We start from the raw sequence: 25,825 nt of genomic DNA on the forward strand, positions 1-25,825 counted from the left end.
CGCAGTGTTGAAAGAAGAGCCCACTCTTAGAGTTCATAATGTATATATATTATCACTTACATCCACGGCTTGGGTATAACTAATTCTGGCCTGGACCATCTCCGGAGTGTCTTTAATACTGGTAAACTTCAAAGCATCTGGAGGCTGACGGTACTTCTTCTGTTGAGCAGAAAAAGATCAAAGCTGTGAATTTTGTGCCGCTCTTTCATGCCATTTGAAAGGGAAAATCATAGGTTGCTTGAGATTAGAGTGAATTTGTGAACATAATTATTATTCGGCTTTCCTCCATCTTTATATCCTAGGTGCCTTCAGGTTAATATTTGTTTCAATTTAAGAATAACCTCATGTCAATTAACATTAAAGTATTTCTAGCTGGTGCAAAGAAAACATCGCGAAATTGGGTTATACCGCTAAAATACCGGGGGATGTACGCCTAGGAAAGGGTTCTTTTTGTGGGTTTCAAATGCTGCGTTGTTTACATCTCTTAGTTTGGGTCTCCCAAGCAAGAAGGTGGTTACATTCATCAATTGAAGCTTCCCGCTTTCCTTCCATGAAAGGACTTGGCAGAGATTATCACAGTCAAAACCCTCGCATTTAACAGTCAGGGATCACAACTATTCAATCACTTTAGAACTTGGTTCAGTTAACATGAGCAAGGATTCTTTAGAATGTTACAATAACAAGAAGAAGGGTGCTATGGTTGAAAGGAAGAAGCTTACATTTTGAAAGACACTGGAAACAAACAAACAAACACAGAATCACAAAGAATTCCAATGCTGGCAAAGAGCTAAATACCCAATTCTGATTCTAAAAGTCATGCTTAAATTAATTCCTGGTTTGTTTGTTTGTTTGTTTTTGTAATCCAAATACATTTCCAGGAGACCAGGACAGTCGCACTCTTAATGGACTTATGAAGTGTATCGTTCCTCAAATCAAAGACCTATTTTATGAACACTTCCTCATTTATCAGGGTCAGTTTTTGCAGCCTGGGTTGATTAAGGAAGACAGGGTTCGGTATCCCGCCATCTCTGTTGGGTCACCTGCTTTTGTAAATAAAGTTTTATCAGAACACAGCCATGCTCGTTCACGTACACGGTTGTCTATGGTTGTGTTCACACAGAGTTGGCAGGGCTGAGGAGCCGCCACGGGAACTGTGTGGCCCACAAAGCTGAAGACACTCCCTATCTGGTCCCTTACAAGAAAAGGTGTGCCGACTCCTGCTTTAAGAGACAGGCGTGTATGCATCTGTGGTTTTCTCAGCAGTGTGTGGCATTCGGGCTGAAAATTAGGAGGTCAGCCAATTTGACACCGAACTGGAAGTGTGGGAAACAGAAGTGAGGTGATTAGGGAGAACGGCCGAAAGATTTTCTTGCCTTACTGAAGTTTGAGGACTGGCATGCAGCATAGAAGATAAGCCAATTTGTTGAGTAAGTCTGCAAAATGAGGTGGAAAATTAAGCCCACTGTGGGATAAACAGTTCCAGAAAGCTCCCTTGGATGCCAGACTTCGATGCATGAAAGAATCATCTTGAAGTCTAAATTGTGTGTATGATTTATTTTTCACATCCTTTTATGAGTGGGCCCAATGAGAGCTTAGGAGCATGAGTCCTCCAACCTAGATGTTTGCTGCGGCAAGTTTCTCAAAATCATCCTTTGAGGAAGGTCTTTCCTTAGTCAGAATGAACTACTTAGGGCCGTGAAGTGTCCACTGAGCCTTGAACGTTGACTAAGATTTCCTAAAAATTAGGCCAATCAGAGTGAACCCACTTCTGGAACCAGCTCTGTGACATGTCAGGCTAACCAGAATATTCTCCCATGGGAAAGATATCAACGCTGGGCAGGTGCGTTTGGAAAACCAACTTAGGTGTCTTTCTGTTCTACCTACACATTCAGTAAGAAAGTGTTCTCAAAACAAAGTCCCAGGAGGCTCATTACAAAGGCTACTATCCTCTGTGGCTGCAGCCGTGGTGATCCCCTCCCCACCCAGGAAAATCCAGAAAGACCAGGTTACTCTGGAGGCAACTAGAAAAATTCTCACTTGCCTTCTGAGCAAGTTCCTCCCCAAACAGACATGAACAGAGGTGGGATTTGGGTTGTTCGAGGATGGGCAGCCTCCGTGTGAGCACGAGGCAATGACAACTCCCTGGTGTGTCTAATCCAGTGGCTCTCCACCTTCCGGCAGCATCTGGAGACACTGTGGGTCGTCACACCTGGCCAGAGGGTGCTACTGGCATCTAGTGGGTGGAGGCCAGGGGTGCAGCCAGACACCCCACGTGACCCAGGACAACCCCCACAACAGAGAGCTTTCGGAATGCCAACAGTTCTGAGATGGAGAAACCCTGATCAAATCTTTAAAAGACCTGTTTAATGAAACTCTCCCCAAAATGTGAGCAGACGGATCTTTTTAGCACGCTGTAACGCCTTAGGGTCCAGCTGGGGTGGCTGCAGGTGGACCGGCGTGAGATTTAAGTAGAAGTGAGACCCCTCAACAGGAGAGACCCGGGTCACGTGCTCCACACCACGTGAATATTCAAAAACTGTTTACACTGTGGCGGGAAGAGAGAGAGAGAGAGAGAGAGAGAGAGAGAGAGAGAGAGAGAGAGAAAACGGGCATCAAGTCCCGAAAGAGCTTTCTGGGTGCAATAAATGTTATCTTTTCATCATCTCTCCCTTGTTGCTTCATTAAAAAGGTAAGCTGGTGGGTAGCAATTGAGCTCTTTTTGATTGTCATTATTATTCATAATATCATTTGTCACCCACTTTGTTTTTGCCGGGGCTCTACGGGCCCCTACTGGTGTGTGTTTGGTATGTAGTTTCCCTCTAATTACCAGCCCTAGTCTGGGCTTCCGGGCCTTTCATGTAGCTTTGCCTTTTTCTTCGCCTTTTGAGTGGAAATTATTTTAATTTTATACAGCAATGCCACACGCCTAGTGCAGCCGGCCCTGTTGCACGCTGTCAGGAAATCTCACCTCGCTAATGAGTTCTCCTGCCTTCTTCGCCTGCTCCACATTTAATGACCCGGTGGCGACCCAGCCCGTGCCTTTCATCCACTTCACATCTGCCCTGTATTGGTTCTGATAAAGGAGAAAGAAGAAAAAGGCAGGCCATTGTTGGCGCGCAGACATTTAAAGGGCTGTTAACGGCTCCCAGATGTCGCCTTGGTGCTGGCTGAGTCAAATTAGATGCCACTTTTGTCTTATCCATTTCTGCACAGTCACAAGCAGGGCCCCAGAATGTCAATTAATTTCCCCTCTAATTGGAGCCTCCCGCTGCCGGTGGCGTTAGGCCCCACCCACGGGCGCCCGGGGGTGCAGCGGGAGGGGTCGGATCAACCTTGTCCCTCATTAGGGACGCGTGTCTACCTCGGGAAGAGGAGTGTCCTCATTGTCTGCTTTCCCCGTTTCCTTGTTGGAAATGACAAGCAGGGGAGAAGAAAATGAGAACTCACAACAGAACCCGGGTGGGGAGCTATTTGAGGGAATTTCACAAGACAGCCCAGGCCTCCCACGGTGCCGATTCCTTCCTATGCGCCTCGGTGCGGGGCAGGGGGCACATCTCATTTCTTTGCTCGCCGTGCGTGGAAGGAGTCGTTTTAACGGAAAGCCATTTAAATGGACGCGTCTCTAAAACTCGCGCATCACCTGTATCCCCGGAAACCGCTCTGCCAGGAAGGGTGGTCTGTACCGCCCTCCCCACCGCCCCGGCCCGCGTGGTGCGGGCAGCTGACCTGCCTTCTCAGCGCACCAGAGTCACCTGAAGGAGGAGGGGAGCCAGGTGGGGCACCCAGGAGAAAGGGGAGGGAGCGCTCAGGTTAGCGTGTGCCATCTTCCCGCAAAGGGCACTGCCAGGGTTGGAAGGAGGGTGGGAGACCTCTCCCCGAACAGGCCGCGGTCTCCCCCCCGACCCCCCCCCCCCGCAGTAAAACAAAAGAGGGAAAACAGACGTAGAGCAAATGCCCCGGAGGAAAAAAGTCGCTGGGTGGTGGTATAGTATCTGAAGCGGGCAGAGCTCAAATAAAGGTTAAACCACTAGGAAAGCTGAGCTGTGTCCGCCCTGGGATCTAGAAGCAGGTATGTCAGGGGATACACTACCATCTCGGGGGCGGTGGCGGGGGGGGTGCTGGGGAAAACCATCGCGGCAACGCTAGCACACGCACGCGTGCACACGGAGCTTACGTCGCTCTGTAACCCGTACGCCTTCTTGGCCCATTCCACCCTCATGTCTGTGGGCAAGGCGGTAAAGTGATGAGACGCTGTCTTGTAGCCTATGTCTGTGGCTAGATGCTGAGCCTTGCGGGCGTGCACGAGGTGGACCATGTCCAGGGAGACGTGGCACTGGGACCTGGTGTCCTCGAACCCCTTCTTGTACTCCAGGTCACTCTGCAGCTTGGACATTTGTAGCGAGTGACTCATTTGTGAATCCCCCTGGGCATCCTTCGCCCCAATCAGCTTCCCTCTGGACCTCTCATAATCTTCCTTGTACTTCACCTAAACAGGAAGGAGAGAGAGGGGCATGTTAGCATCTCCTAAAGGCATTTGCCTAAAGGCAAACAAAGCCAAACAACAGAATCTTACTAGAATTAGAATCTTCCTACCATTGAACAGTGAAATAAAAGATTACTCATTATTTCCCTCTTCACCTCAGCTGCCAGGAAGCTCAGAGCTAAACTGAATGCTCAGCTATGCAACAGTCTATTCCCAAGTTCCTGGTGACATTCCATCTCTTGTCTGTATTCCTCAACCTCACTTTTTCTGGATTTATTTTTAAGTGGCCCGTTGTTTCCTTTCTGGGAATAGTGAAGACGTTATAAACAAAAAGTAGTCGTGGAATGAAAATGACACAGAATAGCCCAAACACTGCTGCTGTTTGAGAAAGGGGCTCATATTCACTTGGAAAAAGACCGACAGTAATGAGGATCAGAAGGAAAAAACAGATACAGAACCGCCTTAAAAACTGTAACAGGATAATATTATCAGGAGACCTGGGCTCTCCTCTCACCTGAGCCAACAACAACAGTATTAATACCTGCCACCATTTATTGAACACTCACTGTGAGCCAGGCCTGGTACAAACCCAAGCCCCTCAAAGTGCATCTGTAGACCAGTGCTGGTTCATGAACTCTCACCAGGAACAAGATAAGGACCTTATGCCAGAATGACATCACCAAGTCACTGTTTAGCTCAGCTGATATCTACGTATATTTATACAGGGGAGTATATTTATGTGCATGCATTTCTTCTGGAAGCAAGACTGTCTTGATGACATTAGCAGACTTTGTCTTCCACTCTGGCCTCGGCTTCTGATCTCACATCAGACTCCCGACAGACAGCAGTGGACTATGAACGCTCAACACACATCAGTTTGTTTCATGTTTGTTCCTCGTAAACATTTTGCAACTGCCGATTTACCAACGAGTTAACTGAGATTTTGGAAGGTCAAACCACCTTCCCAGAATCACAATGCTTACTAGGGGATGGAGCTAGGATCGTATCCAAGGTCCATCTGACACCAGGGCCTACGCTCTCGGTCACTGGCAGCGCACGACATCCTTAGATAGTCCTGGAACGTCTCTGAGCCTCAGTTTATCTGTCACGTAAGCCATTTAGCTTACTACTCGTGCTGCTGCCGCTAACAATGCCTCCACCTACTGAAAGCCAACGTGTGGCAAGCAGTGTGCTCTCGGCTCGTACAGGATTATCTCATTGTGAAGCAGTCGTATTTATCCCCACTTCGCCGATGGGACCCTGAGGCTCAGACCCTTTCTGACTCTCCTAGATGGAAAACGGCAGGATTCGTGGCGCCGTGTACAAGCTGAGCACCTACTCACCTCGCTGGCCAGGTCCCTGTTGGCTTTGGCTGCCAGGAAGGCCAAGGAGTCAAGACGTAGCTCAAACCCTTTCGCCTTCTGGTTTTCCCAGCTGCTCTTATACAGTTTCTGAGGAGGTGGGGGAGAAAAGAGATCATCCTCCTGGGGGAAGCCTTCCCTAGACTCTGTAACGCTCTCTCCAGGAGGCAAACACGACTGCGTCCTTCCACAGAAACCTGGTAACCTGAACACCACCAGACCTCCTTGTTCCTGCCTCAAGGCCTCCTAACACACAGGGCTTCGGTCAAAAGAAGCTGAATTTGAACTCCAGAGGCCTTGAAAACTACCAGGAGTCTTCACGGGGGGTCTCAAAGACATGCCCGAGGTGGAATAACATTGCAAAACGCCCGGCAACATTTCTGGAAGGTTCCCCACCCCTGCGCACACAGCCTGCTCAGCCCAGCAGGTGCCACAGCTGCGTATCTTTGTCTCCCTGCCTCCAGCCTCTAGCCCACCTGGGGCTTGTCCTTGCTCCTCCCATGTCCCTTCCTGCCCCCACCTGCGGGTTTCAAGGTCTCTCTTCTGAAGGCTCCCTCTCTGTGTGTATGAATCAATTTAGCCCCTGTTGTTCCTTCTAATTTTCCCCTCTACCTAGGACTCAGATCAGGACTCCAAAGACCTGGGAGCTGAGGGGGAGAGCTGAGGAAGGCCCCTGCTGAAAGACAGGGAGGAGAAGGTTGGGGCCACGCATGCTTTGTGTCTGAGAGCCATCTGGGTAATGGCTACCTTCTGCACACTCCTCCTCCTCCCAGGGCTTTCCGTATATTAGCTCACTGAAGCCTCGTGACAACCCGATGAGACGGGAACTAGTATTACCCTTCCTTTGCCAATGGCACAACTGAGTGCAAAGAATTAGCCCAGGGTCTCACACCTAGTAAGTGATAGACCCAAGGATCGAACAAACCCAAGCAGTTTGGAGCTAACGCCTTCAAGTGCTGCTTCCTTCCTTCTAGCAATGCTCTACTGCTGTTCGAGCCGCGACCCTGGAAGAACCACTGCCTCCTACCCTGTTATATAGTCAGTGGGTCAAATCTCCCGCCAGCTCGTTCCTAGGGAAAGTGGTCCTTCCCTCCCCCTACAACTGGCCAGGAACGAGGTCTGCTGGATGAGCTGTTTACAACGACCGGATGTGTGGAACCCCAGGTGACAGAGCACAGTGGCCAGGTGCCTACGCAGGAAAGCAGAGTTTACAGCCGCCCCCGCCCCCTCTGGCCATACCTCACTGAGATTGGCAGCGTTGGCTCGGGCCTGTAAGAAGAGAGGCTCGTCTTTGCTGATGCTGTACTGATGGACGGACTGCTCGTTTCCTGCCTTGTAGGCCACCTGTCAGGAGAGAGCACTGGGTCAGGAGCAGGTGGCAGGGTGGGGTGGGTGGCACGGCATCGCGGGTGCGCCTTCAGATCTGCTTGGCGTTTCTGCGACCTGCACGGGGGGTCCGTTACAAAACCCGCCAGACGCTGGCCAGCAGACGACAGCAAATGGGGCTTAAGGCAGGAGGGGTGAAGGCAGAAGGCGAGGCAGTGAGGAGCTTCGAGAAGAATGTGGTCAGGGGACCAACCCGACCACACTGCCAAGGTCCCTGTCTTCACACGTTGCCCTTGAGAAGGCCCTGACCTTCCCAAGCTGTTCCCATCTATGCTGTCCACGGCCACAGAAAATAACCCGCTGCAGGGCTCAGGTGGGCCCAGGCTCCCCGAATGAGAAAAATAAGAAGCATTCTCTGCCCCCCTGCACGTCCCGCCCCCCATCGCCAGTCCCAATGCATTCGCAGGCAGTGACACCTGGAAAGCGAGCAGTGACCAAAAAGACAGCACAAGTGAACACCTGCTCCATGAAAAACGTACCCCTCTGTTCTTTCTCTCTCCCCTTCCCTCCCACCCCCCAACTTGAGCTTCCAAAAGGCGGCTTTCTGATGCCCCTGAGCTCTGTTGGTAGCGTCCTTTCCAGCACGTGTCCCTGGACCTTTATGAAGGACGACTAGGACAGTCCTGGCCACCCTGCGGCAGCTCCAACACGTGCTTGGTGTACGTGCACAGGAAGTGCTCAACACTGATGTGCAAACAACATACATGGTGTTTCACTCCGATGCCGCCCGTCTTGGGGCACATGTTCCCCCCCCCCCACCCAAAGAGAATTCTCTCCCGGCTGCAGAAAGACAGGGCCTGTGATGAGAGGTAGGAGGAGGGGGAAGAAAGAAGAAGAAAGCGAGACGGGGCAATACCGAAAGCTGAAATGAGTAGCATCAGTTGGCATCTGTCCTCACAACCAGCAGAGAAGGGAAGTGGGGTAAGGCAGAGAGAGCTGGGGTCTGGTGCCCGGAGACAGCCTGCAGGCTCTGGGAGAGCCAGGCCCCACCTGTCTAAAGGAGAGGCTCGCTGGTGCCCGGATTGTGTCCGGGCAGCACCTGCTGTGGTCTCAGAGACGCCCGGCCCGTGACACGGCAGCACGGCGGAGAAAGGGCAGCTCGGGACTCACTCCGCTCTGCAGCTCCTGGCTCTTCCTGGCGTGTGCCATCTGGGAGCTGTCGGTCACACTGGTGAACTTGAGCCCGTCCGCCCTCTGCCTGTAGTTTTTCTGTTTCCAAAGAAAAGGGACAGCGTAGCATTAGGGGTTGGCTGTCCCCCCCACGACACTCGTGCTTATGTCCACACGCACACTTTCAGTGACCCGTGCATCTTCTTGGGGGGAGGGGGACCGTCACGGCTGGTCCGGCAGCTTAATCGGGACCACACAGGCCTGAGGCAGCCCGCTCTGGTGAGCCTCTTTTAGTTCCCACCCTTGAGTGAGAACTTGAGCCTCTCCCTCAGGAAACCCCATGTTTCACCTTATGCCCTGGGATGCACCCATTTTATAAATCGAGATCTGACACAGGAAAAGTGACATGGAGGGAACTTGGCTTTGCAACCAGGAAGACGGAGGCCAAGTCTCGCCTCTGCCCCTCTCCAGCTTCATGACCTTGGGCACCTCTCTTGATCACCCGAGCTGCTCTTGCTACAGCAGCACAAAAAATAGAAGCTGTCTCACTCTGGGGTGGGGCAGAGGCTTCAATGCCATGCTTTCCACGAGCGGAGTCCGTGGACACAGCCACGGTTCACATCAGCCGTCACCGTCAGGCATGGTGCCATCACGGCTATCCAAGGATCCCCTATGCCATAGGGAACGGGGACGCCGGGAGCCACAGGCCGGAGGCTGGCGGTCGGGTGGGATCCAGCCTCCCAGTTCCTTCATGTCCCAGATCGCCGAGGTCTCGTCCTCACTGTGTCCCCGCCTCACACCCACAAAGTAACTGGCAAGATTTCAAATGTGCTAATTCTGTCTCCCCACGGGGACTTCTTGTCCCTGCCGGAGGTTAGTTCCTCTGGCTTTTCCACCGGAGGTGCCAAAGTGGACGGGAAGGGCGGCCGCTGGGGGTGGCTTCACTGAAGCAAAAGCCTCGTGTGGCGGGGAGAGCAGAGGTGAGCACCACACCAGTTCTGTCAGCAAGAGGGTCACGGGCACCACCTGAACCCAGAGTCGGGTCTGGAATATTGGAGACTCCACATCTCCTGCCTTTAGGGAAAAAAATTCTCCAAAGACACTTGTAATTTTCCTCTCTAGTTCCAGTGTGTTGAATGGGAAAACTCCTTCACCACATAATTGAAGGAAGTCGCATCTCCCTCCCACAGTTGGAAATTCCTGATTATTCCAGGCTCTGCATGGGTCAGATCATAAGAAATTACTGAGGAGCCAAGAATCCGCCCTGGACAGGGCACAACAGAAACGTTAAACAGGCGAAGAGAATAGTGTTTCCCCGGCCCTCGAGGAGCTTAATAATTCGTAGGCCGAGGAAGTGAGACAGAGATGGAAATTCCTAGGGCTGGAGGTCAGCTGGTTGGGTCTCCTCATTACACCTTTATCCAAGGCAAATGGGGCTTGGGTTTTCTCCACTTGGGAGTTCAGCACGCCTGAACTGAGTCATAGGAACCCTGACCTATTTCTATATCCTAACCTTATTTCTTTAGTTCTATATCCTAACCTTAAGCGTGTCTGTGTCTGAGAGAAGGATGAGCAGTGGAAAAATAAGAGTCATTTACAAAACGTGCTTCGGGGATGCAATACCACCTAATGGTCAGAAGCTGGGGCATCGGGCCGAACACACTGGGACAGAGCCCAGCTCTGCTCCTCCCTCGAAACTCTCAGTCCCTCTTCCCTCACTAAAACGATCTTCACCGGGGAGTAACAGTGTCTCCTCACACAGGGCCGCCGCGGGCAACGAATGAGCAGTATGCATGCAACGTCCTCAAAGTGGTCAATCAACGACAGCAACGGCTGCGGGACTGTGCAGCTGTTATCACTATTATTACCATTTGCAAAAGATATGCCGACTCAGCCTTCCTGGTCCTGACACAAGAATTCCCTTTGAGGATCCCAAACAGAGCTCCTGAAATAGTCACACTTCCAAATGAGATGCCCTTCAAAAGTCTTCCTCTGCCGGCTGCCAAAGCCCACTTGGCCTGGTGGAGAGAGAGCCGCAGGGACTCTCAAACACTCCCTGTTCTACACGACAGAAAGGGTCGGAAGGCTCGAGTGACTTGACCGGAGTCTGCAGTGAGTCGAAGGCACAGCACCGGGAAGAGTGCTGACCTCCAAACAGCAGACCCTCTGATTCAGGAGGCAGCACGCACGCCTCACGTGACAAACACATTTTCCCACGTGCTAATCGACTGCGTATTACAACCCTTCTGGCTTATTCTTTGGCTGCCCCTGCTCCTCTATGTAAACTGCTAAGGCTTCTCACGAACGCCTCCCCGGATGGGGGAGGGCATGCGGAACATTCGTCAGGGTGCCCTGCAGGTGCGAAACGAAGAGGTCCTCCGTCTGAGTCCCCCGCAAAACAAGCCGGGGGTCTGGGGAGGGGGCATCAGGGGAAAAGACGGCGTTCGGCGAGTCGCGGGCTGAGAACCACTAGGAGCCGGGGGGGGGGGGGGGGTTGCCGAGCTCAGGTTACCTCGCTGATCAGCTGTCCCGCTTTCTTGGCCTGCTCCAAATTGAGGCTCCCCTCCGTCAGCCACCCGACTCCTTTCATCCACGCCAGGTCGGCCTTGTACTGCAGCTGCAAGAGAAAACCCAAGCTGTAATCAGACGTGTGGGTGCAAAGAAGATGGGAGAGTTCGGAAAACCCTCGTTCTTGCATTTGTAGAACTACCCTCGGCTCTTTCATAGTCGGGCTGGACTCTCCTTGCGGGTGAGGCCACCGGTTCGCTTTGTAACCAGCAGATCATCTCCCGCCTTAGTGCTCAAACACCAGAACCGCACCAAAAAGAGGGCTTTTCACACAGTTTTGACCGAACATCGTATCTCCCAACCTGCTAAATTTCCAAGATTTACTTGCCATTTTCAACGCTCGCCTCCTCCTCGCTCAGCGCCGTGATCAACACATCTGGCCTTCTGCACCAGCTCTGAGCCCCAGTCCTCCGCCCTCTTGCCTCTGCTGTCTCGACTGTATCTAGGGCTCAACCTCCCCACCCACCTTCCCTGCGGCCGACGCATCTCAGAAGCTCTTCCTGGTCCTCGGGGTCACGGAACAGACTCGTGCACAGGTTCCAAATCGCTCTCAAGACGTGCCTGTGCCCAACCGCGAGAGGTGCGGGAAGAGAACCGGCATTAAGTGAGGGCTCACCTCGCTCTGGAGCCCGTAGGCTTTCTTGGCCCACTGAGTCTTCATGTCCTCAGGCAGCACAGTGTATTCATGCAGTTTTTTCCTGTAGTCCAGGTCACTGGCCAGAGCTTGGGCCTTCTTAGCATGCTTGATGTGCACCATGTCCATGGGTAGGTGGAAGCGGGTCTTACTCTCTTCGAAGCCTTTCTTGTATTCGACCTTGAATGTACCGACAAGGCCCATTACTTGAGGTCGGCCTTTGCAGAAGCGGTTCAAAACACAGAAAAGCAGCCCGGGCTTTCATGAGGGACCGACAATGTCACTCATCTGTCAGAAAGGTGGGACCCAATTTCTGGCTCGGGAAGGCGGTGCCCCACGCTGCTCTGGCTCCGGCAGGAATGCCTCTCACCGATATGAAACCTTTCTCCCTGGCTTCTCCAGGAGGAGAATGCTCGATCTACGGCTTCTGCGGGACCTTTACGAGGCAGAATAACAGAGCTTGGGCTGCAGAGCCAGACAAGTCTTAGGTCAGACCTGGTCCACCCTTTGCCAAGTGGATGACCTCTGGGGCTCATGTTCTTCAGGGGACTATTGCGATAAGCAAGCAAGATAGCAGCTGAAACCTGCTAAGTGCAGGGACTGGCACAGAGCAGCCACTTGGCAAACGTTCCCAATGAGGATGGCAATGACAGTGGTGATGTCGGTGATGACAGCGGTGACAGGGGTGATGGTGGTGTGGTGGTGAGGAAAGGTGGCATGCCACAGCGGAGTCAGTATGGTTCCAGAAGTTAGACTTCTAGGATCCAATCTCTACCTTTACCACTGACTACTACACAAGTTTGGGCAAGACACCATCCTTTTGGCCCCAACTCCTCCCGCTGAAAATAAGAAGTATAATTCTGTTCTCTGTCTAACCTGCAGCCAAATTCTCAGTGTCTCTGTATATTTCACGATAACGCACTTCACAGGACGTGTTCTGTAGGCACATCCAAGATGGCGACCCAGATGCCAACTCTCTCATTCTGTTTAAACCATGGCTCCTTAATGACTCACCAGGGAATTATATCTGGCTGTGCCATGCAGCCTGCACCAACTTGGAGCAGCCGCTGTGAAGCAGAAACTCTGTGCTCGTGTGTCCTTTTGGCCTCCTCAGCTTTGGCAGGGAAGGCCTGATCTGAAACCGAGCAGGTCCCTCATAGCAGAACCCTCCCTCCCCAAAGGATTTCGGCAGGTGACGTTTACCAAGGTTCATCTCCAGCCACCACAGTCATTTACCAGCAGGGTCATTTCGATTGGTTGGAGGTTAGGCGACTCAGTTATCTGCTAAACATTCTGAGTATCAAGTGTGTCGTAGCCACAGGATTCATCCAGGACATTGTCACAACAGACAGGGCGCTTGGTGTCTAACTCTCCCCGTAAGAATTAAGCTCCACTGGGGAGGAACCTGTTATGTGTTGTCCATTCTGATAGCCCAGGTGTCTTACATGGGATCTTGCCCATAGTAGCTGCTTGGTAAACATCTGTGGGATGAATAACTGTGGCCGGACACCTTTGTACCTTGAGCAGTAGAAAGAGATCACTGTTGGGGGCCCCACCTCTCATCTATTTTATTTTAATTTTTTTAATGGAGAGAGAGAGAGAGACACACAGAGCATGAGCAGGGGAAGGGGAAGGGGCAGAGAGAGAGGGAGACACAGAATCTGAACCAGGCTCCAGGCTCTGAGCTCTCAGCACAGAGCCCAACGTGGGGTTGGAACCCATGAGCCATGAGATCATGACCTGAGCCGAAGTCGGACGCTTAACTGACTGTGCCACCCAGGTGCCCCTATTTTAAAAGAACAGTATGCTTTGGCTAAAGAAAGAAAGCAAACAAACTTCTCACACCAACAGGGAAAGAAATTGTAGATGGAAGTCAATAAAAAGGTAGCAGTGAAGTAGGTCCTGGAAGGACTCTTAAAGTAGCACAAGCCCGAGAAAGTGTGGAGGACGGAAAAGAGTTTACCTCACTGCTCATCTTGGCAACCTGCAGAGAGTGCAGAAGCCTGGTGTCCGTAGTGCCCATGACTTTGCCTTTTGATTTTTCGTACTCTTCCTTATATTTAATCTGGAGAGAAAGAAAAAGGTTTACTGTGAGGGGAGAGGAAACTCTGCCATCGAAGGGGCTCTGGTTTTCACAGGGCAAGGGGAAGAGTTCTGAAAACAACCTCCCCATCTTTCGCGAACCCAGAAGAAGATTACAGAGGCGTGATGTTTACAACGTTAGCGGTCATTATTTTTTTTCCGCAGGACCACTGACATTTTATCGGAACCATTTCTTATGCGTTTCTGAGTTAATGAGAGAAAAACCTACATTGCTCGCAAGCTCTCCGGAGGCTTTGGCGGCCAGCAGAGACATAGCATCCAGTTTCAGCTCAAATCCTTTCCCCTTGGCCTTGTCCCAGCCTTCTCTGTACTTAACCTGACGAACAGAAACACAGGTGAATAGGAGTCCCGATCCATCTTCCTGCCAAAGGTTACAAAGACGTTTAAAACAACGACGACGACCACAAAGCTGGTTTCTCCATCTGTCTGCAGACCAGAATCTTGCCTATGATGGTCAAAACGGTAACAGCAATTATTAACACGGTTTGTTGATTCCTGAGCCGTGGGGCCGTGCAGAGCAGCGGGGATGGGACGGGACAGACAGAAGAGCCATGTGTCCATCCTTGCTCTGTTGTTTCCTGATCGTGAGACCTTGGGAAAGGTACATTAGCTCTTTCAGCCTTACTCTGCCATTTGAAAAAAAAAAAATCTCCTATTATCTGTCTCAGGGTTGTTGTGGGGATAAACTGGATATAGAACATGAAAACAGATCCCAAGCTGGTAAAGATGGAAGGTATTGATATTACCATGGTAACAACACCTTCAGTTTATTGGTCCTTCCTAAGTGCCTTCTACTCATCAACTGTACATACGTTGCATTAGGCCTATGAGGCTCAGAGACATCTATGACCTCACACAGGTCACACAGCTTAAAAATCACAGTGCCATCATCTGACCTGGGGGATTCTCATACCAAAGCCCATGCCACTGTGTCCCTGCAATAAATGCGTCCTTGGGGGGTGATGATAATTGAATAATTCCATTTTTGGTTGCCTGCCTCAGTGTGTTGCACAGAGCAGGCATTCAATAAATGTTAGTTCCTTTTTTTCTTCTCCTGCCCCCATCTAGAACGAGAAGCCTGATCACAGCCCCCTTGTGACTCCAGGAAAAATGTAGCGACTGAGATTGATCTCAAAACTCGAATTTTCGCCACACAGCAAAGCACCGGTCGGAAGTCACCAGGACGAGGATGACCGTGATGGTGATGGCGTGTGTGTGTGTGTCTGAGAACATGCTGTGCACATGCTCAGATCATGAGAATTACATTTCTACGATCAGTTTATCCCCCGTGAACTGCCACAGTCCATGAGACAGCAAAATTCAAAACAATAATGTGATGGGCGTCTCTGATGAACGTCTCTCCCCAGGCACAACAGCCCCTGCTTGAAGCCTCACCTTCACATAGGTTACGCACCCCCTACCACGTTCTCACCTCCACTGCTTGCTCACCTCACTAAATAGTTCAGCATTGGTTCTGGCCTTCACCAGCTGAGGTATGTCCTGTGGCAGTGTGTAATTCAACTTGTTTTTCTCATAGTCAGCGCGATAATTCACCTGTCGGATTTAAAATCAACCCACAGAGTAAATGCAAGGTTTTTATACAGACAGGAGGTGAATTTTGGAGGCAAGCCTCTCTTTTTCACTTTCCCCTTAGACTCAATAGCCGACAAGGAGTTTTTGGAAAATTTGACAAGGAAGCCTGCAAGTTTATGAGTGTTTGAAATTAGCTGATTAAAGAGGTCAAGTGACAAGTAAAACAACTCAAAGGCACACTCTGAGTTGTGAGTGTATAAAATATTTCCCTGTGGTTATTTCACCAACTCTCCTTTGAAGCACTATGGATACAGAACTTTTTTTTTTTTTTTTTTTTTTAATGTGCTACACCGCTGAACATCTCACTATAGGCAGAGTAGATACTCAGGGAGTAACTATCAATGGTTGCTCATATTGAAAAAAAAAAAGCCATCTTAAGTCACACACAAAAAAGGGCTGACCAGACATTAGGTGATTGCCAGTGGAAAAATAGAGCATCGTCTGAAAAGCATCCTTGGCCCCAAATTGAACCTGAGCCTGATCCAACCTATAAATCTAGCTACTATTTTATGGGACATTTGGAGGCCAGAGGAACACATGAAGTCCACATAGGGATCCAGTAAGCAAAGTGCAGACTGTGGGAAACGTCACAGGATAAACAGTCCAGCTTCTTCAATAAACAACTTGCAAGAAAGAAAAGAGAAAAACAGGAAAACTTAAAGATGAAAAGAATCTTAAAGAGCTATCGGCCATTCACAAGCATGGACCTCATTTGGATCCCGTTCCAAACGAACCGTAAGACAAAATGATAACTTTATGAGATCATTGGAACATTGAATGCTAATAGGACACTGGTGGCATTAAGAATTACTATTAGTTTTTTGGGGTGATATACTAAAATCGTATAAATATGTCTAAGAATTTTTAATCATTTAGAGATTTACCCTAAAGTATTGATAGGTTAAATTATCTAATCTCTGGTCTTTTTCTTTAAAATAACACAAAATGGGGAAGTGGATGGGCATATAGATGAAGCATGACTGGCCATGAGTTGGTAGTGGTTGAAGCTGAGTGATGGATACACGGGGAGTCGTCACATTATCCTTTCTACACTTAAATATATTTGGAATTTTCCATAATAAACAGTTTACATTGAGGGGAGGTCATTTCATGGTTGTCACAAGACATAGGTCACCATGAGTGAAAGCCAAATCCTTTGGGAGCCAGATATCCAGGGGTCACAAAGCAATTGTGAGTCCCCCACTAGGCAAGGACAGGTTACTTACATGACTCAGTTGCTGGGCATTGATTTTGGCTTGGACAATTTGAGGGGTGTTGGTCACAGAGCTGTATTTCAATTTGTCGATGCTTTGCCTATAGTTGACCTGGTTAAAACAAACAAACAAAAAACACTTTTCTCTAAGATTTGCTTATTAGTTCCCTGCCCCTAAGCTCAGCACAGCTGTGATCCTCTGATTATTACAAAAAGGATCAAAGATTCCAATTGGAAACCAACAGACTCTCCAACCCCACAGACAAGAAAACTCCAACACATGGTAGAACTGAGTGACTTTAACAGGAGCACGATGAGCCAGTAAGCACAGGAAAAGGTGCTCATCTACGTTATTATTGTTATGAATCAGAGAAATGCATATGAAAACTGCTATTAGACACCCCTCCGCTTTTGCCTGAAGAGTGAACATTTAAGCCACTGACTCTACCAAGGGCTGGCAAGGATGTGGAGCTACAGAAACGCTCACAACACAGCTGGTGGAAGTGCGGGTTGGCAAAGCTACTTTGGGACCAATATGGCGCTTTGGCATACACACCCATACCTTAGGTCTCAACAGTTCTATTCTTACATGCATTCCCAATGGAAACACACGCACAAGGTCACTTTGTAATAATTCAAGCCGCCTATCTATGCTTAATGTACTTTTCTATATATGCTTTATGCTTCAAAAGAAAAGAGGTCTTTTTAAAAAGGGAACGAAAAATGCAAGAGGGACAAAAAGTCCAACTGATGCCACAGGCACGTCGAGGTGGGAGGCGAGGGCGCATCAGTAGCTCTGGGCGAGGACGGTCTTCGAGTGGCTTCACCCTGTACGCCAGCCCCTGCCTGGCCCTCGCTTCCGCCCCGTCGGTGTCCCTGAGAAAATGGCCGAAAGCTTCGCACGTTCGCGAAAGAAGAAGGGTGGGCCGGTTCAGAAGAGAAGGAGGTAAGATAAACCTCCAGCACGGCCTAGTGCACTGACTTCCAGGTTTCCCATCATTTCCCATCAAGACACGGGGGGCTCGTGGGTTTTCTCTTTGGAAAGTACAATTTGCCCTTCAGAGACTCAAGGATTATTAGCCATTTGCCCATGAGAAGACATTCATTCAATTGTCTTCTTTTCCTCCAAACATCCACTAAGAGATGGACGATCTTCCTCCTAAGATCCACTGTAGACAGAATGCAAATTGAGCAGAGAGGTATAGGAACATGTCTGAGGCCTGACGGCAGGTGATGAGGGAGGGGGTGGCGGTGAGCTGCGCGAGGGCCCAGAGCCCCGCACAGGCGGAAGGGGAGCCGGGATGCAGGCTAGCGAAGACAAAGAGGCTGAAGGTGGGGGATGGCCTGTTCCACGGTCTAACCAAGGCCGGCCCTCAATCCAGGGAAAGGAGGGAAAACTTAACGCACCCCTAACCTATTCCTGACCTTCTTCCCTGCGGCCTGCGTGGTCCCCTGACACTCATTCATTTGCTCATTCATGCATTCCTTCAGCAAACAGCCACAGAAGGCTACTCTGCACGGAGTGAGCAGACTTGCACAGTCCGTGCAGATATCTCAGCTGGGCCCTTGCTCCCGGGACCCCAAACTGACCCGGTGGCTTGTGACACCCGAGCCCCTCTGCCTATAGGCTCCTGGCTAGGCCCTCCCGTCAGCGACACCCCGGTTTTGCTCATAGCAACCAGATCACTGAACACCCCACGCCCAGTCTTCATGTTTCTGTCGTATCGCCTGAAGCTCGGGACCCCGCCCGGTCTCCCACACAGTGCGGCCGCATCCTTCGGCCTAGGTCACGCCTAAGAACGTCACACCCCTTTGCTGTGTCCCCACTGTCTACTGGCACCTCTGCCCGGACCTCCACCTACCGCCTCTGGCCATACTCCTCTGGCCGCTGGCCCTGCCCTCCGCAAGGGGCACCACTGCCCTGTCCTCCCACCAGCGGTCTGTCTAGAGTCTGACGCCTCTCATTCTATCTGCCGGCTGCTACTTCCTGTTGCTGCCTTCATAGGTGACAGCTCACCTCAGGGAGACTTTGCAGCCCAGAGGTCACAAAATCTGTGACAGCCAGACAGACCACTAGCTGGGTATAGGTGAAGGGCTAGTAGGGGCTAAGGGTTTGGCCTCATTGTTGGGGAAGCATTCAGGAGTGGGGGGGACTGTGGCAAAGGCCCGCAGCTGCTGCTCAGCTCTGGGAACCAGTTACGGTGCAACAGTCAGGGCCCAGAATGATCAGATCTTCCAGTTACTCGAAAGAAACCCGAAATCTATTTTATTGTGTCAAGTCTTGCCATTTTTAAATGCTGACGAATAGGTCAACGTTTTTAAAGCCCAGCGACTCAAGTGAAATAGACCTAAGGGCCATTGTCTCCCACGTCTCCTCCTTGTACTCACTCCATTCTTGCCTGTCCCACCAGGGGCTAACGACAATCGTGGCTTAAGAATGGTACTTCCTGTGCCTAGCACCACTTCCGGTGCTTCACACACATGAATGCATTTAATCCAACCACCCTGCGGGCAGAAGCTCTTATCATCCCCACCTTACAAGGCAAAAACGGAGTCCCAGAGAACTAATTTGCCCAAGGTCACCCAGCTAATGTCAGCCAAAGTGGCTCCCACTGTAAAGCTGGCTTGCCAAAGCGAGGGTGCTTGGAACGATTACTTTTTTTTTTTCTTTACAGATGAATCAGGGATCCCCCATAGCCAGAGCTACCATTGTTTAGACAGGCAAATATGTTCTGGGTATGAACAAATGACTTACAAATTAACTCCTAGAACAGGATCTGGGAAAAATTGAGCTTTCCCGACACTGAGCCACGGGGTATTTTGTTGGATTTGGAGATAAAGCACGGCATCGCTTTGTGCTTTTTGGTTAGTGGTCCAGGGAGAGAAGTTTTTGCACACTGTGAGTTGCGGATATGGGGTATATAGGAAAAGTAGGAAATATAAAGTCATTTCAATGTCAACCATTAATGAGATTAGAGTGCAGTTGCTTCCTGATGCATTAACTCAGAGGGGAAATTATCATCTCATAATAAAGAGTCTATTAGAGTTCAGAATTATGCATGATAAAATGTCACGAAAACTGTATTTTTTTTTAAAAGGCATATTCCTTCCCAATAATTCTGCATTAGTATGTTGCAGAGCACAATTACTCTCCTCTGCGGGACATAATTAACAGTCTCCAAGATTAATCACATCTCTGCAACATCACAGATGCTTGGCCATTGCTTCAATCTACTTTCTGAAGGAGCTCTTCGCTGAGGATGGAATCTCATTTTAATGCTATTAGTGTTGATAAAATCCATCTGAAGTGAATGCTCTCTAGTTAAAGACGCACGCTTGTTTATTTCATTTCATAGCTATTTGACCACCTTTAGAGCCACCAGACAGAGGGACCATAAATGCTCTTGTAATGGATTCCCCCCAACTTCCTTCCCCCAACTTCCTTCTCCCAATACTTCCTGTATGTAAATCTCTGCGTTCTGGGGTGGTAAATTCAAATTCACATGGGAGCCAGGAATGGAAGGTAAAGGAGAATAAGATAACCCAGAGCAGCTGCCCCTCAGTCCCAGCCAGTTGCTATCATGCAGGAGCTAGGGTGGCCATTCCCAGCATTTTTAGATTTTTCCAGAAGAGATGAAAATATGAATTTTTACATGAACTCCCCAAATCTCTATATGTTGGTCCAATTACTTTTTCAACTCTGTGTGGTCAAACTAAACGTCTCTGTAACCTGGATCTTGCTCTTGGGCTTCTAGTTCAGAATCTCCCTCTGCTTCTAAATAGTATTCCGAATCCAGTCTGGTTTGATTCTCCTATCAGACTCGTGCAGCTGACCAGGCTGTATTTCAGGTGCGTGGTTTGATTCCACAGCCTTCCACAGACAAATGTAATAGCAAGTCCTGTTATAATGGGAGTACAAAGTTGTAGGAATCTCTCTCCACTTGACTGTGCTCTTAGGCATGACTGATGGAGTTCTACGGGCTGAGCAGACACTCCCACTTTAATGAGGTGCTCTTGGTCCTCAAGTTTCCCAGGTAATGCATGCAGCCAAAATAGAAAGGAAGTAGCTTAGGTAGTCAAGTGTAACCTTGGGTTTCATGAAGGTGATGTGAGAAAGTCAACCCAACCAAACTTCCTGGGAAAAGAAGATGCAAAGCTTAGGCCCTTTATATTCCTTGACTTCCCATTCTTTGCTTTACTACACATTTGAAAAGCTTATTTCATTCACCAAACTATCCTTTGCCGGTGACCGTCCTTTGCTGTCCCGTAAGCCGTGCGTTAAACACTGGAGATGCCCAGCTGAACCCGACAAGGCTCCCACTCCGAGCAAGAGGGAGAGCGACCCGAAGACCTATTTACCGAGAGCAACACCCAAGTCAACTACTGAGGTCATGCTGATCCCAAGGGAATGTAAAGGAAAGTAGCACTGGGCATTGAGTAAATATATGTTGAATTATTTATTAAATTATTGACTGGTTGGAGATAACCATCACTGGCCAATAACTAGGATATGAACTCAGTTCTAAACCACCTTAACTACTTTTTAAGATAGCAGATGACTTTAATCGTTTTCTTTGTACTTTTCTGTATTTCCTAAATTGCCTGTAATAAGCATATACAGTAAAATTCTTACACTTAGAAAACAATAAATTTAATTAATTATACTTATTTCATTGGGACAAGTCAAACTGTACCTAAATAAAATCACCACTATAGTAATTAAGAAATACATATACTTTCCCAAGTGTTCCCGAGAGAAAATTGAGTCAACATTACCACTTCCTCTCAACTTTTAGCTATTTTATTTTACTTCCTGCAGTCCTTCAACATACCATACTCCAAAACTTTAAATTAAGAAAAAAAGAAGCTCCTCATTGCTAAAGAATGATTACTTTCAATGTGCCCAACAGCAGACATATTCCACCAAATTCTGTAAGGAGATACTGAAGAGCAGGTTATTTTCAAGATGGAACCAGAGTTGTCCCCACCTTACGTGGAAAATCTAAGAGTTTCCAAACATGCATACGTGGGCTTCCTAGTGGGAAAGTTCCCCTTCTTAATCCCTTCCATCTGTTACGAACTGTTATATCTTATCTCTTTCCATCTTGCTACTTCAGAATCACTCCACAGGAGGAAGGGACAAGCAATAAAGCAGAAGGTGCTACCGGAACAGAACTTACATCTTTCAAGGGAACCAGTCTCACTGTGGTTTGATAGGAAGGAGTAAGAGTGGCTGGGTAGTTGTAGTCCACAACATCGTGCTTATAATCAGCCTTGTAGGCAACCTGAAACACAAAGAAAAAGAAAGAAAGAAAGAAAGAAATTAGTCCCCACTTTCTTTTGACCTTGTTTGAATGACATAGGAAACTTCTAAAAAGTAACAAGAAACAAAATTAATTCAGTTTCACCACCTCCAAGGAAAATTAAATTATGTTCGCACTTTGCCTTTAATTCATTCGAATTCTTAATTAATCCAAAATTAGTGAACTTCCATCTGTAGCACATTTTTATTTTATCTTTCTTATTAATTATGGAACCCCTTACAAAGGGAAGCAGTGGCACATGGGTATATGATGAAAGAGCTTCTTGGCTAAACCCCCAGAAAATAAACGAAAAGTCAAGATTTAAAAATTTTTTTTTCTATAGGTCAAATTTGACATTCTCAAGCAGAGGAAATTTGACCTTTGTATGTTTTAATAATGAAATCAGTTTCTTTTAAGTGCCCTGTACCTCCAAGATTTACAACCTGACATTTGCAACCCTGTCAACTGAACTGACAAAGCCAAGGAGAGATTAACAGATTACACACAATGGGATCCGATCTATTTCGTTATCCCACCACCTTGACCGGCAGTTGCCCGCAGGAGGTCTTCAATGAACACTACCATTGAATAAATGAATGAACCAACCAACCCACTAACCAACTCCAAACAAGCCACAAACATTATGGAAATTTGGGGGATTTCAAATAAGAATTATGCTCAGCCATTTTTCTCTCTCTCTCAGAAACGGAATGTTTTTCTCACACTAGATCCATGATAACACATTTAAGAACTCTTTAAGCCAGAGAAAGCTGAGACCAATAAATTGAAGCTTTTGCAAATTGTCAACCTAGCTTTGGTTGTATCGGTTAATGTTTACACAATAGAACACTGGCTTTTACAAAGGGAAGTCGAAAAAGAATTGGCTGAAATCTTCACGTTTCACCTCCCTCCACCCCAACAGGTCCCCAGACCTACAGGCCCTTCAAACTAGGACTCACATTGCTTGCCAGGCTTCCAACCTTCATAGCATGGAGGGTCCGTCTGTCCATACCAACTCCTTCATAGTGGCCCCTCATGTGGTTCTGGTAGTTTTCTTTATATTTATTCTACACGGAAACACAAAACTTTCAAGAAAAGCATTCTCCTCCCAACCTGTTGAAGATAAACTACTACTCATCTTAATGCACTAAATTGTTAATATAAATGATTACATAGAACCTACCGAAGTAGTCAGTGCCTTGCTGAGTGAAAAAGACAAACCTTTTTTTAACAAAACAACTTACACTTCAAGCAAGCACAAGAGGTTGGAGTGCGGCCAGAACACGGGCACACAACCAAACAAAGGATCTGGGTGAGCACAGGCAGTACACAACAGACCCAGTTTTCTTGGAACATTTCTAATTGTAAATATACCAGCTTTTTCCCCCTGTGAAAACCTACCCTGAGTGTGTGGCGCTCCCCAACGGACAGGCGCTGATTATGCAGGCGCTCGGGGCTCATGTAAATCACTGCAGGCTATTACCTCCGTTTCTAATTACATGAAGAATATAACCTGAGCTTTGCCAAATTCTGTGATTTTTACACCATAAGTGGGTTACGACTAAAACCATGGGAAGTAATGACGTCATGTCCGTCCCAAATGCAGCTTACCAAATGAAGAGAAAACCAAAACGGGATACCAAGAAGTCATAAACAGGACCACTTTGGGTGGCTTCTAACGAAGCTACGTTAAAATAATCTACCCTGGGAGGCCATAGGGTTTCTAGGCAGTGATCCTTTTTTTTTTTTTTTTTTTAATGTTTACTTATTTTTGAGAGACAGAGAGAGGCAGAGCGTGAGTGGGGGAGGAGCGGAGAGAGAGGGAGACACAGAATCCGAAGCAGGCTCCGGGCTCTGAGCTGTCAGCACACAGCCCGACGCGGGGCTCGAACCCACAAACTGTGAGATCATGACCCGATCCGAAGTTGGACTCTTAACTGACTGAGCCACCCAGGCGTCCTATAGGCAGTGAAATTCTTTAGACAAATCTATTACTGTGTCTGAGACACGATCCTACTCGGCTCATCTTCACAAACACTCCATGACGAGGAGGGACTCAGTATCATCTCCATTTTATAGGTGGACAAAGTGGCTCAGAGAGCTTAAACGAGTTGCCCAAAGTCGAACACTTGGCTAATCATGGAGCCAGGACTGTCAGCTCTGAAGCTGGTGCTCTTAACCCCTACATTTAGGCAATAAATTCCTCCCTGAACCTTACAAATTCCCTCAGGATTTTAAATTCTACTATTATGTACAGCTAAGCAGAAATAAAATCACATCTAGTATGGGTCCTTGATGCGCTCAACGAAACGTCCCCAGAACTTTGGGAATTTCCAGATTTGCGAATGCCACTCTAGCATGTCTCTGCTCATCTGTAAAATGAGGAAAGAACATCTGGGTCCCCAGGTTAAAGGAGATCGGGTACTAAGAAGCACGAGGTCACACTGAGAGGCGATGTTACATGCTCAGCCAGCCTCCCTCCCCAGCATTCACCACCAGGAGCCAGCTACCGCTACACAGGAAGAACACAAGAGGATGGGTGCTAACATGAGGACTCAAGGTCATGTGTGCGGCGGGGGGCGTGACAGAATTTAACACTACATGGACTACTGCCTGCAGGCAACCTTAATCAAGACTCTTAGGTATTCGTGCCTGAGAGGCCATGCTTCCGGGACAAACAGATATGTTCACACAGACTGTCTCTTAAGAGACCTAGAAACCAGCTCATCAACAAAGCCCCAAACCAACGCTGAGGTGTTAAAAACTCACATCACTGGTGAATTTTGAGATCTTGCTCACGTTCCTGAATTGAGGCGTCTCACAGTAGTTGATACTGTGACCTTTACTACTTTCCAGGTCCTTCTTATATTCCACCTTGGAAACCAAAACACCAGATGCACAGTAAAACCAAGCCCGAAGCCACTCTTGAAAAATGTCACCAGGGCTTTACTAGGATATTTTTAGAAAACTTTCAACCCAGCATTTAAAAAGACCAGGCATAGGATACTGTAAGTTAGCAGTACATGTTTTCCTTTCAAATAATAAATAAGTAAATCAACAATTTGGTTCTGAAAATTAAAGATATATATATATAGTCCCCTTCAAGAGAAATGACAGTAAGATTTCATAGAGCCCAAGAAGTGGCGAAACAGGTTTGAGAAATCAGGACAGTGGTCACTCTCGGGGGAAAGTGTCTGTGGGATTGGGAGGGAGGTGTCTGAGTCATGTCCTGTTTCTTGATCGGGATCTAGGTGCACAGATGTGTCCACTTGTGGAAATCCTTTCCCTTATGTACAGATGACCTATACACTTCTCCGTATGTACACTTCAATAAAACGTAGGCCCAAAAGTTGCTTTACAAAGCAGTATAATAACTGAGACCACTAACAGATGCATCGAGTGCCTTCTAATTTTAAGTGGGTTGGCTAGTTGAGCTCCCCTGGGTAGCTGGATGCAAGATGTGAGGCTACAGTCATGAAATAGACTCCAAGTCATCCTAGGTAATTGGAGGAGGCAGCTGCAGACTGATTACCACGAATAGAGCACGACTGGTTTGTCTTACGGGATAAACATAACAGCGAAAAGAAACCGAAGGTTCTCTTGTGACACCTCACCAAGAAAATATATATAACTTGTTATCCTATCTTATAAAACATATGGTGGAAACATGCTTGTTAAAGTATGCAAGATGCGGGGCGCCTGGGTGGCTCAGTCGGTTAAGCGTCCGACTTCAGCTCAGGTCATGATCTCGCGGTCCGTGAGTTCGAGCCCCGCGTTGGGCTCTGTGCTGACCGCTCAGAGCCTGGAGCCGGATTCTGTGTCTCCCTTTCTCTCTGACCCTCCCCCATTCATGCTCTGTCTCTCTCTGTCTCAAAAATAAAAAAACGTTAGAAAAAAATTTTTAAAAAAATTTTTTTAAATAAATAAAGTATGCAAGATGCATTATAATGCTCACAATCTGATATAAAGTGAAAAAAGTACACCAGACTGTAAATATAGTTGAATTCTAATCTATAAATGTCTTCATATTCATAAACTAGGTTATAGTATCTTCACCCAGACAAAGGCCAA

At 48.2% G+C, this 25,825-nt stretch overlaps 1 protein-coding gene across 1 annotated transcript in view; it reads right to left on the reverse strand.

Annotated features, from left to right (window-relative positions):
• NRAP (nebulin related anchoring protein) overlaps positions 1–25,825 on the reverse strand; it is a 76,253-nt gene that overhangs the window by 27,115 nt on the left and 23,313 nt on the right. The window contains exons 12-25 of the mRNA XM_047073465.1: positions 22,714–22,821; positions 21,632–21,736; positions 16,465–16,563; positions 15,095–15,199; positions 13,854–13,961; positions 13,506–13,607; positions 11,525–11,722; positions 10,853–10,957; positions 8,341–8,439; positions 7,084–7,188; positions 5,827–5,934; positions 4,175–4,486; positions 2,969–3,073; positions 61–159 (exon numbers count right to left, since the gene is read on the reverse strand). Of these exons, the coding sequence (XP_046929421.1) occupies positions 61–159; positions 2,969–3,073; positions 4,175–4,486; positions 5,827–5,934; positions 7,084–7,188; positions 8,341–8,439; positions 10,853–10,957; positions 11,525–11,722; positions 13,506–13,607; positions 13,854–13,961; positions 15,095–15,199; positions 16,465–16,563; positions 21,632–21,736; positions 22,714–22,821 (1,758 nt within the window). The remainder of the gene's footprint in view (positions 1–60; positions 160–2,968; positions 3,074–4,174; positions 4,487–5,826; positions 5,935–7,083; positions 7,189–8,340; positions 8,440–10,852; positions 10,958–11,524; positions 11,723–13,505; positions 13,608–13,853; positions 13,962–15,094; positions 15,200–16,464; positions 16,564–21,631; positions 21,737–22,713; positions 22,822–25,825) is intronic.

This window comes from Lynx rufus, unplaced genomic scaffold (genome assembly GCF_022079265.1).
Source record: "Lynx rufus isolate CCGP_SWC_20201006 ecotype Redwood Valley unplaced genomic scaffold, mLynRuf1.p SCAF_11, whole genome shotgun sequence".
Taxonomy (NCBI): Eukaryota; Metazoa; Chordata; class Mammalia; order Carnivora; family Felidae; genus Lynx; species Lynx rufus.